Raw genomic sequence first — 16,545 nt, forward strand, 5'->3', positions numbered from 1 at the left:
TTGTGTCTGAGCTGTTGAATTGAGATTCTACTTTGTCTCTGTACTGACGCTTAGCTTGTTTGATAGCCTTGCGGAGGGAATAGCTGCACTGTTTGTATTCGGTCATGTTACCAGACACCTTGCCCTGATTAAAAGCAGTGGTTCGCGCTTTCAGTTTCACACGAATGCTGCCATCAATCCACGGTTTCTGGGTAGGGAATGTTTTAATCGTTGCTATGGGAACGACATCTTCAACGCACGTTCTAATGAACTCGCACACCGAATCAGCGTATTCGTCAATGTTGTTGTCTGACGCAATACGAAACATGTCCCAGTCCACGTGATGGAAGCAGTCTTGGAGTGTGGAGTCAGCTTGGTCGGACCAGCGTTGGACAGACCTCAGCGTGGGAGCCTCTTGTTTTAGTTTGGTATCCCTAATTAGACAGTGATCAATGAGATTATTAGCAAAGACACCACTGGAGAAATACTTATGGGCAGGGGTGAAAGTAGATTTATGTGCCTAAGTAGATCACTGTGTGCCTAAAATACTACACTGAACAAAAATACAAACGCAACATGTAAAGTGTTGGTCCCATGTTTCATGAGCTGAAATAAAAAATCCCAGAAATGTTCCATTCTCACAAAAAGCTTACATCTCTCAAATTTTGTGCACAAATTTGTTTACATCCCTATTAGTGAGCATTTCTCCTTTGCCAAAATAATCCATCCACCTAACATGTGTGGCATATCAAGAAGCTGATTAAACAGCATGATCATTAAACAGGTGCACCTTGTGCTAGGGAAAATAATACACCACTTTAAAATGTCAAATTTTGTCACACAACACATTGCCACAGATGTCTCAAGTTGACAGAGCCTGCAATTGGCATGTTGCCGGAAGGAATGTCCACCAGAGCTGTTGCCAGATAATTGAATGTTCATTTCTCTACCATAAACTGCCTCCAATGACCACGTATAACCATGCCTGCCAAGGACCTCCATATCCGGCTTCTTCACCTGCGGGATCGTCTGAGACCAGCCACCCGGACAGCTGATGACACTGAGGATTATTTCTGTCGTTAAATAAAGCCTTTTTGTGGGGAAAAAAATAATTATAATTGTCTGGGTCTGGCTCCCAAGTGGGTGGGCCTATGCCCTCCAAGGCCCACCCATGGCTGCACTCCTGGCCAGTTATGTGAAATCCATTGATTAGGGCCTTATGAATTGATTTAAATTGACTGATTTCCTTATATGAACTGTAACTCAGTCAAATCTTTTAAACTGTTTCAATTTGCTTTTATATTTTTGTTCAGTATAAATAAAGCCTTGATCACCAGAATAATGTCATACATTTATAGAATGATCAATGCATCATCAACAATCTAGTTGACATCGGTAAAGTTTTCCCTTTCATTTCTGCTTTTCTCACAGAGTGAGGATTTCCAAATGACATAATTTCCCATTCCGATCTTGTCTCGTCGCTGCAACTCCACCAACGGGCCCGGTAGAGGCAACGGTTGAGTCATGCGTCCTCTGAAACATGACATACCAAACCGCACCGCTTAACACCCACCGCTTAAGCCGGAAGCCAGCCAGAAAAATGTGTCAGAGGAAACACCGTTCAACTGATTACTGAAGTCAGCCTGCAGGCGCCTGACCTGCCACAAAGAGTCGCTAGAGCATGATGAGCCAAGTAAAGCCACCCCCCAGCCAAACCCCCCCTAACCCGGACAGCACTGGACCAATTGTGCACCGCCCTATGGAACTCCTGGTCACAGCCAGTTGTGACACAGCCTGGGATCAAACATGGGTCTGTAGTGACGCCTAAAGCACTGCAATGCAGTGCCTTAGACCGCTGTGCCACTCGGGAGGCCCACAAATGACATCAGTTTGACCAGTTTTAAGGAAATGAAAGCTGTGACAACGATCAAACATATTTCTGATAGTATTTCAGCACGTCTTGGATGCATATTTTATGTGATTGAAAATGAAATACTGTCAGCTTTTATGTCGCTGAAAGAAATGACACGTTTAGTCAACACAACAGGTCCCTAAGCTCGCATTTGTATTCTCTCAAAATGCTGAAAGAAATAAATCATATTTCTCCACTCCTGTTTTCAAGACAAACATAACATTTGATCTGTCATTTTACTGTGAGGAACACTTAATTCTGCAGGAGTTAATATTATAACAGGCTACAGTCCGTGTCCAGACTTCAGTTACTATTCCAACTATTAGACTACTCCACTCTAAAATAATTCCGTCATTCATACAGTGCCATTTGATAAATGCAAAGAGACATCACTTACAAAACACCCAAAAGTGTTATGAATGACATTCGGTGATTGTCATTCATTAGGCCCACACAGGTCTTTTAAATTGAATTGATGTGTACACAGCTGTCCTCATGGGTCTCCGTCTCATCTCTGGCAACATGTCAGTGTTATCATTGAACCACACCGCATTTTGGAGTGTATTCCCCAAGTCTTCAAGTTTATTTGAATATTTGTCATGCGACTTACAGTACATGTGGTAATGATAAATAGTGTAATAGCCTACAGGCTCATGTTTTACCGGCACGGCGTACCCCCACTATTTATTTTGCCGGTACTCCGTACCCGACTATTCCTGCTTACTTTCACACCTGCTTATGGGGGCTATTTGTAAGAAATATACATGTATCTGCTTTGATTGTGTACATAAAGATAAGCCAACAGAAAGATGACTATATGCCCCAGTGATGGCCTTGAGATCTCTTTCCTCCTCAGTATTCCTAATGTAAAATCAGCCACCAAAAGGCACATTTTACTTTTTTTTATTGTTACTGATTCCCATTATCTGCTTATCTCATTAACATTAAAGGGATACTTCAGGTTTTTGGCAATGAGGCCCTTTATACTTCCCCAGAGTCAGATGAACTTGTGGATACCATTTTTATGTCCCTGTGTCCAGTATGAATGAAGTTAGAAGCTTAAAATGTATGCTAACCAAAACCAATTCATTTCAAAATTTAACAAACCATACAACTCTATGCACAAGGACTACTTCTAACAATTTACACTGAACATTTTACAAAAACACATTTATTGGAAGAACTGTGCAGATGCAAAGTTTGGTTACAGAATATCTGTAAAATCTCCCTCAGATTTATTTGTCCACATTTTCCATAAAGTAAATACAGTGGGGCAAAAAAGTATTTAGTCAGCCACAAGCTGCAAGTTCTCCCACTTAAAAAGATGAGATAGGCCTGTAATTTTCATCATAGGTACACTTCAACTATGACAGACAAAATTAGAAAAGAAAATCCAGAAAATCACATTGTAGGATTTTTTATGAATTTATTTGCAAATTATGGTGGAAAATAAGTATTTGGTCACCTACAAACAAGCAAGATTTCTGGCTCTCACAGACCTGTAACTTCTTATTTAAGAGGCTCCTCTGTCCTCCACTCGTTACCTGTATTAATGGCACCTGTTTGAACTTGTTATCAGTATAAAAGACACCTGTCCACAACCTCAAACAGTCACACTCCAAACTCCACTATGGCCAAGACCAAAGAGCTGTCAAAGGACACCAGAAACAGAATTGTAGACCTGCACTAGGCTGGGAAGACTGAATCTGCAATAGGTAAGCAGCTTGGTTTGAAGAAATCAACTGTGGGAGCAATTATTAGGAAATGGAAGACATACAAGAACACTGATAATCTCCCTCGATCTGGTGCTCCACGCAAGATCTCACCCCGTGAGGTCAAAATGATCACAAGAACGGTGAGCAAAAATCCCAGAACCACATGGGGGGACCTAGTGAATGACCTGCAGAGAGCTGGGACCAAAGTAACAAAGCCTACCATCAGTAACACACTACGCCACCAGGGACTCAAATCCTGCAGTGCCAGACGTGTCCCCCTGCTTAAGCCAGTACATGTCCAGGCCCATCTGAAGTTTGCTAGAGAGCATTTGGATGATCCAGAAGAAGATTGGGAGAATGTCATATGGTCAGATGAAACCAAAATATAACTTTTTGGTAAAAACTCAACTCGTCGTGTTTGGAGGACAAAGAATGCTGAGTTGCATCCAAAGAACACCATACCTACTGTGAAGCATGGGGGTGGAAACATCATGCTTTGGGGCTGTTTTTCTGCAAAGGGACCAGGACGACTGATCCGTGTAAAGGAAAGAATGAATGGGGCCATGTATCGTGAGATTTTGAGTGAAAGCCTCCTTCCATCAGCAAGGGTATTGAAGATGAAACGTGGCTGGGTCTTTCAGCATGACAATGATCAAACACACCGCCCGGGCAACGAAGGAGTGGCTTCGTAAGAAGCATTTCAAGGTCCTGGAGTGGCCTAGCCAGTCTCCAGATCTCAACCCCATAGAAAATCTTTGGAGGGAGTCGAAAGTCCGTGTTGCCCAGCAACAGCCCCCAAACATCACTGCTCTAGAGGAGATCTGCATGGAGGAATGGGACAAAATACCAGCAACAGTGTGTGAAAACCTTGTGAAGACTTACAGAACATGTTTGACCTCTGTCATTGCCAACAAAGGTTATATAACAAACTATTGAGATAAACTTTTGTTATTGACCAAATACTTATTTTCCACCATAATTTGCTAATAAATTCATTAAAAATCCTACAATGTGATTTTCTGGATTTTTTTTCCTAATTTTGTCTGTCATAGTTGAAGTGTACCTATGATGAAAATTACAGGCCTCTCTCATCCTTTTAAGTGGAGAACTTGCACAATTGGTGGCTGACTAAATACTTTTTTGCCCCACTGTATCTGCTCCGAATTAAGATTCAACGATGTCTACAGAAAGAATGGGGTGTCAGCTATGAAATGGCACATTGACTTACTGAACTACAGTAAGTTAAATTAATTTACACCAGTAATAGAATTGCGTTAATGAAATTTTATCACGGGTCCCTGATCTGTACTACACAGGAATACATAATTATGGATATGAATGTCATTCTCTTCATGATGTTGTATCCTAAATAGGTACACAAAGGTATGTAATAGTCACCTTTGCATATTCAGGTATTATTCTACACACTGGCTATTATTTTAATGAGCTCAGCCCCCAAACAAGATCAGGCCAAATCTGAACCAATCATAGACATCAAAGTACAGTACAGAACAGTAGAATTCAGTACAGTACAGTCAAGTTTAGTACAGTACAGTAGAGTTCAGTACAGTACAGTACAATACATTATAGTGTACTCAACTCTAGTGTGCTCTACTGTGTACTGTACTGAACTCTACTCTACTGAAATACTGTGTACTGTACTGAACTCTACTCTAATGAACTACTGTGTACTTTACCTTTCTTTACTGCACTCTACTATGCTGTACTGTGCTGTCCCAACTTGTGAACCCAATTTTGGTTTGTGACTACTATCAAATCAAATGTATTTAAATAGCCCTTCTTACATCAGCTGATATCTCAAAGTGCTGTACAGAAACCCAGCCTAAAACCCAAAACAGCAAGCAATGCAGGTGTAGAAGCACTATGATTTCCCATTGTAGCCAATTCAATTGCAGAAGTTCCGTTTTCGAGTTTTAATCACTTAATAATTGATTAACAAAATTGACACCAGTAAAAACACTATAACTAATTGATAGGTCTACCTTTACTTATTACTTCTGTGAACATTTGTTATCCTCCCTCCTCATGAGTGAGAGAAATGTGAAAATATCTTAAAGATATGTGGGTTTTTGGTAACTGAATTTGAAGGCACAAGGCAACGTTTCTTAAACTTACAGAAGGCAGACAAATGTCTCCAAAACTAAATATAAGTGTTGATATTAGTTGGCCGGGGTATTTACTTCAGCATTGTATTTTGATGTATTTCTAATACCTTTTAAGACTTTTTCTGCGAGATGGTTTCTAAGTTCCCTTTTCCATCTGTTTGACCACAAATAAGAGCCTTTGCTTATTCCAAATGTTTGGGATTTTTAGGATGTAATGGTTGGAAAATGTATATTTGCCTTAATTTCTCAAAAAATATGAACTCTTAGCTTTCATTTGACACCGAATTGTACATGCTCCTATGAACTTCACATGTTGGTGCTCATGGGTCCTTTTACATGGAAATGACTTATAGTACACATTATTGAGCTGGAGGATCTGCTGAATTAGTGTGGAAGGATTAGATTGTAATTTGACAAAATCTGTGAAATCTATGCACATCAATGTGTATTAATATTAAGGCCTGGTTTTAAAGACTCATTAAAGTAATTTGTTTAACTACTTCAGAGCATTTCATAGAATCCTGAGCAGTTCAAACACGGGTGAAATGAATGTTGCTACTCTTGCTGACCCTTGTGCCAAATAGGAAATCCTAATCAGTTTGGGTCATTTTGTGATAAATCCTTAAATACTTTTTCCACTTGATCTGACAGAGCAAACTAGGTCAAATAGAGAAATCTGTGACCTGATAAATGGATTTCCAACATGATTCCATTACCAAACAACTGAATACGAGTAGCATAAACTGTTGTGTGAGATGACGTAAACTAGAGGGAGATGGAGAAACTCCTGTGGCCAGAGGAGCCTTTGTTTTGAGAGGAGAGGGGAGGGGCAGAGTGAGAAAGGGCACCTGGAACCTAGACTATTACAGGTGGAGAGGCGAAGAAGGAGAGTAGAAACCCCCTCTCTCCAGTGGCCACTGATCTTAAGAGTTGCTGGCATGGTAACCAACACACACACACACACACACACATTCTTTCTGACCTGTCTCAGGTAATAGAAGTTGTACACTCAGTAGACTTGTGTGTTGGGTAGTCAGCTCAGACCCATCAAACCTTCCATTTGGTTTCCAGCAGTAGAGAGTGGTACTGTGGAATGTGTGACATTCCAGAGGAGCTTCCAGCCCAACACTACCCACAACAAAACCTCTAGTCTCCAGCCCACCACTTCTGTCTCCAGGCTGGGTTCACTTGAACCCTGGCCTTTCAAGATAATCGTTCCAATGCTTGATCAATGTTTGCATCCTTGTCATGAGGGTTAAAGGAAACTAGTCAGTTAGAGGAAATCAGTTAGTTTCGTGAGCTTATACAGTACCAGTAAACAATAAAACAGCCAATCGCCTGTGACATTGTGTCACAACAGATAACAGCACACGCTAAATGGAAACTCTAGCTGGTGGGTAGATAATGACAATAAAAATATAATCTGTATCTCAAAGCAGGATACCAATGTTCCTGCCTCTTACACAATGCATCAGTGGTAGGTGGCTCATCCATCCCCACCCAGGAAGAGTCTGATATTTAGACTAGCTACCTGTCTGCACTGATCTGTAACAATTGAACAAGTTAAAGCCAGTCAAATGATGGGCATCAGCTTATTGCTTACACTTGTCAAGAAAGGAAATAAACTACAAACCCCTGTCTCCAGTGCAGCCAAGTAGGCTAGCCAGGCAAATATAACTTTAGGGAACTAAGTCCTGTTGGCTGTCTGTTAGAGGAAGAGATTAAGGGAAGAGGAGAAAGGAAAGGAGCGTGGGGGTTGAGGAAGTGGTGGGCTTCCACCGAGGGCTTCTGATAGAGTAGAGGTTTATGAGGGAGTTGGGGTACGCAGGTCAGAAAAGGTCCAATCATATGTCTGAGCCAAAAGGGGAGGTAGTGGGTGGTGGCTGTTAATGCTGCCAGGACTGAGCAATTAAACAATATTGTATGAAGCTTTTTTAACCATTGTAAGTAATCCCATCAACGTCTGAGGCAAAGCAATGCTTGGACCTTTTGCCTCATAAGTCTGACACATCTAGCTAATTAATCATCAACAACCTTCCCTCCACACTCCTTCAGGGCTATGATTAGGGCTGTGACGATCATAGAATGATCATAGGTTATTGGTTAGACAAATGACCGTGGTCACCGTTAAAATAGTTTGAATAGCATTTGTTTTTTTAAATACGTACATTTTCCTTTCGCCTCCGCTCATGACATAGGTTGCGTTCCCCTGCCAAGCCGTTGCATGCATCAACCAATGGTTGCGTGCCACATCTTCGACTGTGCCGTTGGAAACCAGATTGCTATAACATAGGATGCGGTTAGCTTATAGGTAAAATACCTATCCAGGTGTTGTAAGATTTGGCAGGCGTCAGCAACGCCTGGGCAGAGGAATAGGCCCTGAATGTGCTGCTGCTGCAGGGAGGGGGCATTGCTACAACACCTTGCTTGTTTCAGCCAGCTGCAACAAAGTTTCATCAAAATTTCAGCACAAAAGCAAGGCTGTTTTTATTTATTTACAGTTATTGGAGGTTATTGTATTTTCATGATGGTCTTCATCCATAATCTTTGGTTACATGATTATACAGTAATTGTGCCAGACCTAGCTATGATTATATCATGATTTAGTTCAACTCCTCAGTCTAGACAGACCAGGGAGAAACTGAGACCCTGGCCCTGTGGGGAAGTCTTTCTTTGTGACTCACAACAATTTACAGCCAGGAATGCAGGGACAGGGAGTGTTTGCTGAAGTGGGTGTGAGACGGGAGTCATCAATGTTAATGCTGGTTAGTGGTTACCTAGCCAACTCATCTTCACCAGGGAATGAACCATAAAAGTTAAAACTGATTACATGACCTCACCATCCCAACAACATGTGTTTGAAAGCCTTGTGTTTTGTGGGTCTTACAGGGCAAACTGAAACAAGCAAGTCAGTCATTACATTTTAATCACTTAGCAGACACTCTCTTCCAGAGTGAGTCCATACATTTTCATACGGGTCCCCTGTGGGAATCAAAGCCACAACCCTGGCATTGCAAGCACCATGCGCTACCAACTGAGTCACATGGGACCACATGACATGGAAAGGTAAAGAGTGTTTTTAGTGAGGGCAGTGGTTTCTGGTACGGTTAATGAGTGTTGGGTTACTGTAAATGTTTGTCTGTTTCTGTTTGCACAAGCTCAACCGAGATCCATTATCAGCCAGCTACAAACAAACAGGCTGAATAGGTCCAAGCCTGATTTCCCCACCTTGCTGTTTGCAGTATGCTTAGGCTTGTACAGTTAACCCAAATAGGCATTATTATTCACTCCAGGAGAGTAACATTCCAGATGCTAGTAACTACTATAGGCCTGCACTGTTTTGTTTCTGGTTTATCTATGTCGGCCTAGTTCCAAGAGGTTATTAGATGGACTGTAGAGCCGTTTTTACCTGAAATGTTAGGTTTCATTTCCTTCAAGCCTCACCTTTGGACACTTTCTTTTCCTTATTATGTATCTGTGTTTTAAGTATTACTCCCGCTAGAGCCCCACTACTAACATCACATTGAAAGTGCAGAAATCAGGCCTTGTCAGATTGATCAGCTGCAAGAGCCAATGATATATTCTGACAACAACCTGTTTTCTGTTAAAAGCAGGAGTATCAATACAGTGGTGTTACCTTACTGTATCAGATGTCTATATTCAGACTGGGGCCCACTATGCTGCTCACCCAGGGGAAGCTCCAGTCAACACAGAACAGCACAATGAATAGAATAGACACCCTGACTCTCACAGCCACCACGTCAGATCTATAAAGGGAAGGTCACACTCTTATTATTGACTCCGCGGGTTTCCCTGTCACTGAATGAATGCTAAGTTTAATACACAAAAAAATGTAATGCCTTGGCGTACCCGTGCTGGCCTGTAGTGTACCCGTGCTAGCCTGTATGTGTACCCGTGCTAGCCTGTAGTGTACCCGTGCTAGCCTGTATGTGTACCCGTGCTAGCCTGTATGTGTACCCGTGCTAGCCTGTAGTGTACCCGTGCTAGCCTGTATGTGTACCCGTGCTAGCCTGTAGTGTACCCGTGCTAGCCTGTATGTGTACCCGTGCTAGCCTGTGTGTGTACTTGTGCTGAATTAATTGCAAAGAATCAGACCTAACGTTTTTTGGGGGATATGGCTAGAAATGCACAACTAAATAATAACAAATTGTAATAACAGGTGCATTATTTGTGTGTGTTTATTTGTGTTTGTCTTCCTCTGCTAACGAATCAATGGAAATACAGACTAATGGTCTACTCTTCATCAATAATACAGTTGGCCACTTAATCTCCCTCATCATCCATTTTACAGCTCTACATACTAACCATAGCAAACACATCGGGGGCTGCAGACGTCACAGTACTTACTAATCTATTTATTGCAGTACAATACTGGGTAACTGTATACACCTCACTCAGATCACAATGTAAATACATGGCGGCTATGGAGCTAATCCATCTAGCTCATATGATGAAGTAATGCATGTAATAATGGTACACATTTAGCATACACTGTAGTGCCTGATACACACAGATACACATATTTACCCACAGAAAAGACGCACCCATGTGACTTCAATTAGATCGATCTCCTTTACTAACATATCCTCACAGCAGTCCTATTGCCTATAGTGACGATGGCATAATGAAACACAAGAAGCAGTGTCTGATGTTCCTCAACACGATTCAGGGCTTGCTAGGGCTGGCTAGCGAAATAGACTTGGCTACACTTCAGCAGAATCATTTTAAAAAGCTCTTGAGGACTGTCTCCTAGGGCCTCACAGACTTCATGCAGACTGACTAAATGAGAGGAGACTAGGCTGATTGTGTAGAAACTAGGCAGCTCACGGACAATGGTGCCTCCTCTCGCTCTGAGGAGTGGAGCTTCTATAGGCAACATCCATGGTGGAAAAAAACTCAGAGGCAGAGATAAGACTGAGTGCTGACATTTGTCACAATGGACAGTAGGGTTATTATCATTGCTTTAGAGTGGGGCAGCAGCAACCATATCAAGAGAAGATGGGATACATGTGTCATACATTTTAACACTGGCATTCCTAATGTGAATCTCAATGTTAAGGATAGGACACAGAAAAACACCATGTATTTCTCTCACTAATCTAAATGGATTTTGGTTGGATTAAAAAAAGGTTTATCTGTCTGGTGTTATGAGATGGATAGTGAGGGGATTGGAATAGGACTCTTCTGAATGTACAGCTTCTGATAGGAACACAGAGTATTCCTGCACCCTATTTATCAGGTCGTAATGTTTCACCAATCACTGTATAGAAAAACATGACTGGCAAATCATGACTACATTAAGACAATTTCTCAGGTCACAGACAGGGCATTTAAAACAGTCTGTCATTGATCAGATTTAGAGCCAAGGCATTTAACGGATGATGACGCCATAAATCAAATAGGGCAGCCATTGCATTTAAAAGGATAATTTCATTGATCACATAACTAAGCATTTACATTAAAGTATGGTGTGTTGGCTGAGAAAGAGCCTGAAATGGAGCCAGAATATCTTAACCTAAAGAGTCTTCATTCAGCAAGGAAATACCATATATCACACTGAGGCGATACCATGGTCTGGTCATGTGTTTCACAGTAGAAGTCTAATGTGAGTGCTTTGTGTGTATTCATAGACTATCTACTTAAAACTGCCGAAGCAATGAGGTATCTTGGAATGAATTGCAAAAATCACTGAAGCTGGATCCAGTCTTATATCTCCCTCTCTAACTTTAAGCACCAGCTGTCAGAGCGCCTTACCGATCACTGTACCTGTACACATGCAATCTGTAAATAGCACACCCAACTAACTCATCCCCTTATTGTTATTTATCTTCTTGCTCTTTTGCACCCCAGTATCTCTACTTGCACATCATCATCTGCACAGCTATCACTCCAGTATTAATGCTAAATTGTAATTATTTTGCCTCTATGGCCTATTTATTGCCTAACCTTCCTACTCTTCTACATTTTCACACACTGTACATAGATTTTTCTATAGTGTTATTGACTGTACGTTTGTTTATGTATAACTCTATGTTGTAGTTTTTGTCGAACTGCTTTGCTTTATCTTGGCCAGGTCGCAGTTGTAAATGAGAACTTGTCCTCCACTTGCCTACCTGGTTAAATAAAGGTGAAAAAAAATAAATAAATAAACACCTTCACCTTGTTGGTATGTAGGTCATTAGGCCAACAACGCTGGGTGACATGAGGGTGTTAGGGTGCTAGGCTGATGACAACACCTCCCTACTAACACTACCCCCCAAGTGTCTGTGTCATCAGAGTTCGCCCTTATTAGTCCCATCAGTCATCATAGGGATGTGTGCTCGCCGGGCTGGAGCCTGGTGAGTGCCTCTCTGGTGTCAAGTGCACAGTCAGGTCTAATATGACCTCACATAACATATCACAGCAAATATTGTACAACTCTTGTAATACCATCTGTCAAGGTTTGCAAACATAGGACGGTCCTTAATCCAGTAATACATACATAGACATGTCAAGGTGTGTCAGACTCAAACAGTCAAGTCACTAAGAAATGTTGGATTGAATTCACCATGTCACACAACATGATTCAGACAGGAAAACATTCGTATTCAAACTTACTAATAAGATACCTGAATAACACATGTAGTATAATGTAATTTCAAATTTTGATCAGATCCATCTGCAAGTGTTCACCAAGAAAGCAAACATAGATTGAAGAGGAACTTGGCAAGTCATATGATGGATGCTTGCAGAATACTTTGCATTAGTCAGACTACATTAATGGAGATTCTGGGAAGGGTTTCCATTTCAAGTAACCATACCTGCCAATGTGGAGGGCCAAAGTCTCAATGCCTAATATATGCTTTATATCTCACTAGCCTCGTGTACCAGTCTGTGACCTCACAAATCTGAAAACTCTGTACTGTATACATAATTTGGTTGCAAGCAAGGAACTGTTAATGTTGTGTAATGGTCATATATCATACGAAAGAGAGGAAGGTGCAATAACTTTTTGAATAAGGGTAATTCGTCAGGTTCTCCATTTACAGTTGAAGTCGGAAGTTTACATAGTTTACATTCCTGACATTTAATCAGAGTAAAAATTCCCTGTCTTAGGTCAATTAGGATCACCACTTTATTTTAAGAATGTGAAATGTCAGAATAACAGTAGAGCGAATAATTTATTTCAGCTTTTATTTCTTTCATCACATTCCCAGTGGGTCAGAAGTTTACATACACTCAATTAGTATTTGGTAGCATTGCCTTTAAATTGTGTAACTTGGGTAAAACGTTTAGGGTAGCCTTCCACAAGCTTCCCACAATAAGTTGGGTGAATTTTGGCCCATTCCTCCTGACAGAGCTGGTGTAACAGTCAGGTTTGTAGGCCTCCTTGCTTACACAGGCTTTTTCAGTTCTGTCCACAAATTTTCTATGGGATTGAGGTCAGGGCTTTGTGATGGCCACTCCGATACCTTGACTTTGTTGTCCTTAAGCCATTTTGCCACAACTTTGGAAGTATGCTTGGGGTCATTGTCCATTTGGAAGAACCATTTGCGACCAAGCTTTAACTTACTGACTGATGTCTTGATATGTTACTTCCACAGAATCTTTCTTCCTCGTGATGCCATCTATTTTTTTAAGTACATCAGTCCCTCATGTAGCAAAGCACCCCCACAACATGATGCTGCCACCCAGGTGCTTCACGGTTGGGATGGTGTTCTTTGGCTTGCAAGCCATTCCCCTTTTTCCTCCAAACATAACGATGGTCATTATGGCCAAACAGTTCTATTTTTGTTTCATCAGAACAGAGGACATTTCTCCAAAAAGTATGATATTTGTCCCCATGTGCAGTTGCAAACCGTATGGCTTTTTTTATGGCGGATTTGGAGCATAGGCTTCTTCCTTGCTGAGCGGCCTTTCAGGTTATGTTGATATAGGACTCGTTTTACTGTAGATATAGATAATTTTGTACCTGTTTCGTCCAGCATCTTCACAAGGTCCTTTGCTGTTGGTCTGGGATTGATTTGTACTTTTCGCACCAAAGTATGTTCATCTCTAGGAGACAGAACGCATCTCCTTCCTGAGCGGTATGATGGCTGCTTGGTCCCATGGTGTTTATACTTGCGTACTATTGTTTGTACAGTTTAACGTGATACCTTCAGGCGTTTAGAAATTGCTCCCAAGGATAAACCAAAGTCTACACTTTATTTTCTGAGGTCTTGGCTGGTTTCTTTTGATTTTCCCATAATGTCAAGCAAAGAGGCACTGAGTTTGAAGGTAGGCCTTGAAATACATCCACAGGTACACCTCCAATTGACTCAAATGATGTCAATTAGCCTATCAAAAGCTTCTAAAACCATGACATAATTTTCTGGAATTTTCCAAGCTGTTTAAAGGCACAGTCAAATTAGTGTATGTAAACTTCTGACCCACTGGAATTGTGATACAGTGAATTATAAGTGAAATAATCTGTCTGTAAACAATTGTTGGAAAAGTTACTTGTGTCATGCACAAAGTATATGTCCTAACCCACTTGCCAAAACTATAGTTTGTTAACAAAAAATTTGTGGAGTGGTTAAAAAACGAGTTTTAATAACTCCAACCTAAATGTATGTAAACGTCAGACTTCAACTGTACATAGACATTATGTGAAAGTTGTCTCTGGCTATAGACTGATTGCATTCTCCTATTATCTGACATGAATCCAGTCTAAGATCACTTCTACACAATATAAACAATAGATTCTTTGTGTAACACCATGGAAACCTTACAAGCTGCACTCCACCTTGCCTAACCTACCTTCTCTAGAACTGTTCATCCACTGTTGGTCCAAATCTACCATATCAAAAACAGCATATCTATGCAAGTCCTAAAATATTCGGTATATTTTACTAACAATTGACCAGATTAAAATGAGAAAATCATTACACAACCACACCTGTTGACTTTCTATGATCATGGTTTTGCTTCACGACATACCGTTATAACTAGCAACAGATGTGAAACTGTGAACACTATGCTACAGGTCATACTAAACTAGAACTAAACAGGATGCGGTAACGTTACAGTATGTAGCCTACTGTCTGATTTGATCTCTTACCAAAACTGCCGTAAACATCTGAAATCAGCAGCTGTCTCAGTCAAGAACAGGCATGTCCACTTAACCCAGCACCAATGCGCAATATGTATCAAACATAAATATAGGCTACTTCAATCCCATTTTCCATGGCAAAATACAAATAAAACAAACAATAGAACACTTTAAGGACGTTATCTTCTGTTTAGGCCATGTAAAGAGAGGAAAAGTTCCTCTCCTCCCGTTCAGTTCGTCCACCGAAATCGAACCCTGATGCGCTTCATTGAGCCAGTGATACATACACAAAATATATGTAATCTTACCCTTATATTGCAGTGAGGTACCGGTTGTAATTTTCACAGACCCACTTATGGATTCGCCAGGGCTGTAGACCACTTTGTTGTTGGTGAAAGTAATATCGAATTCCTTAAGCTTACCCATGACTCCGCAACCCTCTGCGTCTCACAAGGCGAAAAGCGCTTAGTGGTGCGCGAGGCAACGGTCTACGGCTGAAAGGAAGCTGAGCAGACAGAGCAGACAGAGCTTTCTATGCCCAGCTGCAGCACGCACGACACCCAGTTTCCAGTAGCAGTGACGTCATTACGACAATATTTGATCCATTATTTAAAAATTATATGCGGATACATTGAATCTATTCAAGGTTGGTACTCTTCCATAACTGACCACACAATGTAAATATTTGTTTATTTAGGTATTTGTGTTTAGGCCATCTTGACAGTGTTCACAGTACACATCCCAGTGTAGATATTATAGTAAAACTGTATCTACAGTAGTAGCCAGTTTTAGCTAACAAACATTGGCCTTCTTTGCATTATTCTATATTGCTACAACTCTTTATTGAGTTGAGCTCCCAGACCACATCCACTCAGTAGTAGCCTAAGCCCTAAGGATACATCAAACACTGGGTAGTGGGATACCCCTCTCTCCATCCATTCATCCATCCATCCCCACCCCCACATCACTAGAAACGAGACACAGCAGGGAAATCCCCATCTCCAGAATGTAGCCACATGCTGCTGACATCATCAGTTTGTCCTACTCAGCCCAGATTCAATTATGCTTCTGAGCAGAGGAATGTGATGTTTATAGCTCTCAGCTCTTAGAGAAAATAGTAAAAGTGTCCTGGAGAGATTGAGCTCCGAAGCTGAAATGGGACTTGTACTTTGTTCCCAAATGAAGAGCTGGTTGTGCCATATTAATCTAAGGCACGCCATCTACCATTTACTGCTTTAATAGTGCATGTACTGTAATAGGTGATATATTAAAGTGCAAGTTGGTGAAACATACATTTATTGCATTCACACACACACATGCATGCACACGTTCATGCACACACACACACATGCATGCACACGTTCATTCACACACACACATGCATGCACATGTTCATTCACACACACACATGCATGCACACGTTCATGCACACACACGAACAAGCTTGCTTGTGCATGCATGTGTATGTGTAAAAGAGAGAGAGGCGATAGAGATAGAGCGAGAGAGAGAGAGAGACGATGACTGAGCTGTATCCCAGTCATTATTTGCAGAAAAAGCCGAGTACATCCCATGTAATGAGACATATGCTTCCACGACAACAGACAGACACGGTCGTTGCCAAGTTACTACCGGTATCCATGGAAATGGCTCTGATCTTGTCTGAATAAGTGTTCAATTTTGAAGCAGTGTGTTGTACTGTATACTGTTTATCCTCAAGGTTGC

At 41.2% G+C, this 16,545-nt stretch overlaps 1 protein-coding gene across 2 annotated transcripts in view; it reads right to left on the reverse strand.

Moving 5' to 3' along the window:
- Nucleotides 1-15,395, reverse strand: part of LOC110523633 (arrestin domain-containing protein 1) — a 48,268-nt gene extending 32,873 nt beyond the window's left edge. The window contains exon 1 of one of the 2 annotated variants that reach the window (XM_021602500.3): nt 15,132-15,395. In XM_021602500.3, the coding sequence (XP_021458175.2) occupies nt 15,132-15,249 (118 nt within the window). In that variant the 5' untranslated portion in view covers nt 15,250-15,395. The remainder of the gene's footprint in view (nt 1-15,131) is intronic. The other variant, XM_021602502.3, reaches the window with a different exon arrangement.
- Nucleotides 15,396-16,545: the final 1,150 nt, after the last annotated feature.

The sequence above is a fragment of the Oncorhynchus mykiss genome, chromosome 5, assembly GCF_057628025.1.
Source record: "Oncorhynchus mykiss isolate SJ-2025 chromosome 5, ASM5762802v1, whole genome shotgun sequence".
Taxonomy (NCBI): Eukaryota; Metazoa; Chordata; class Actinopteri; order Salmoniformes; family Salmonidae; genus Oncorhynchus; species Oncorhynchus mykiss.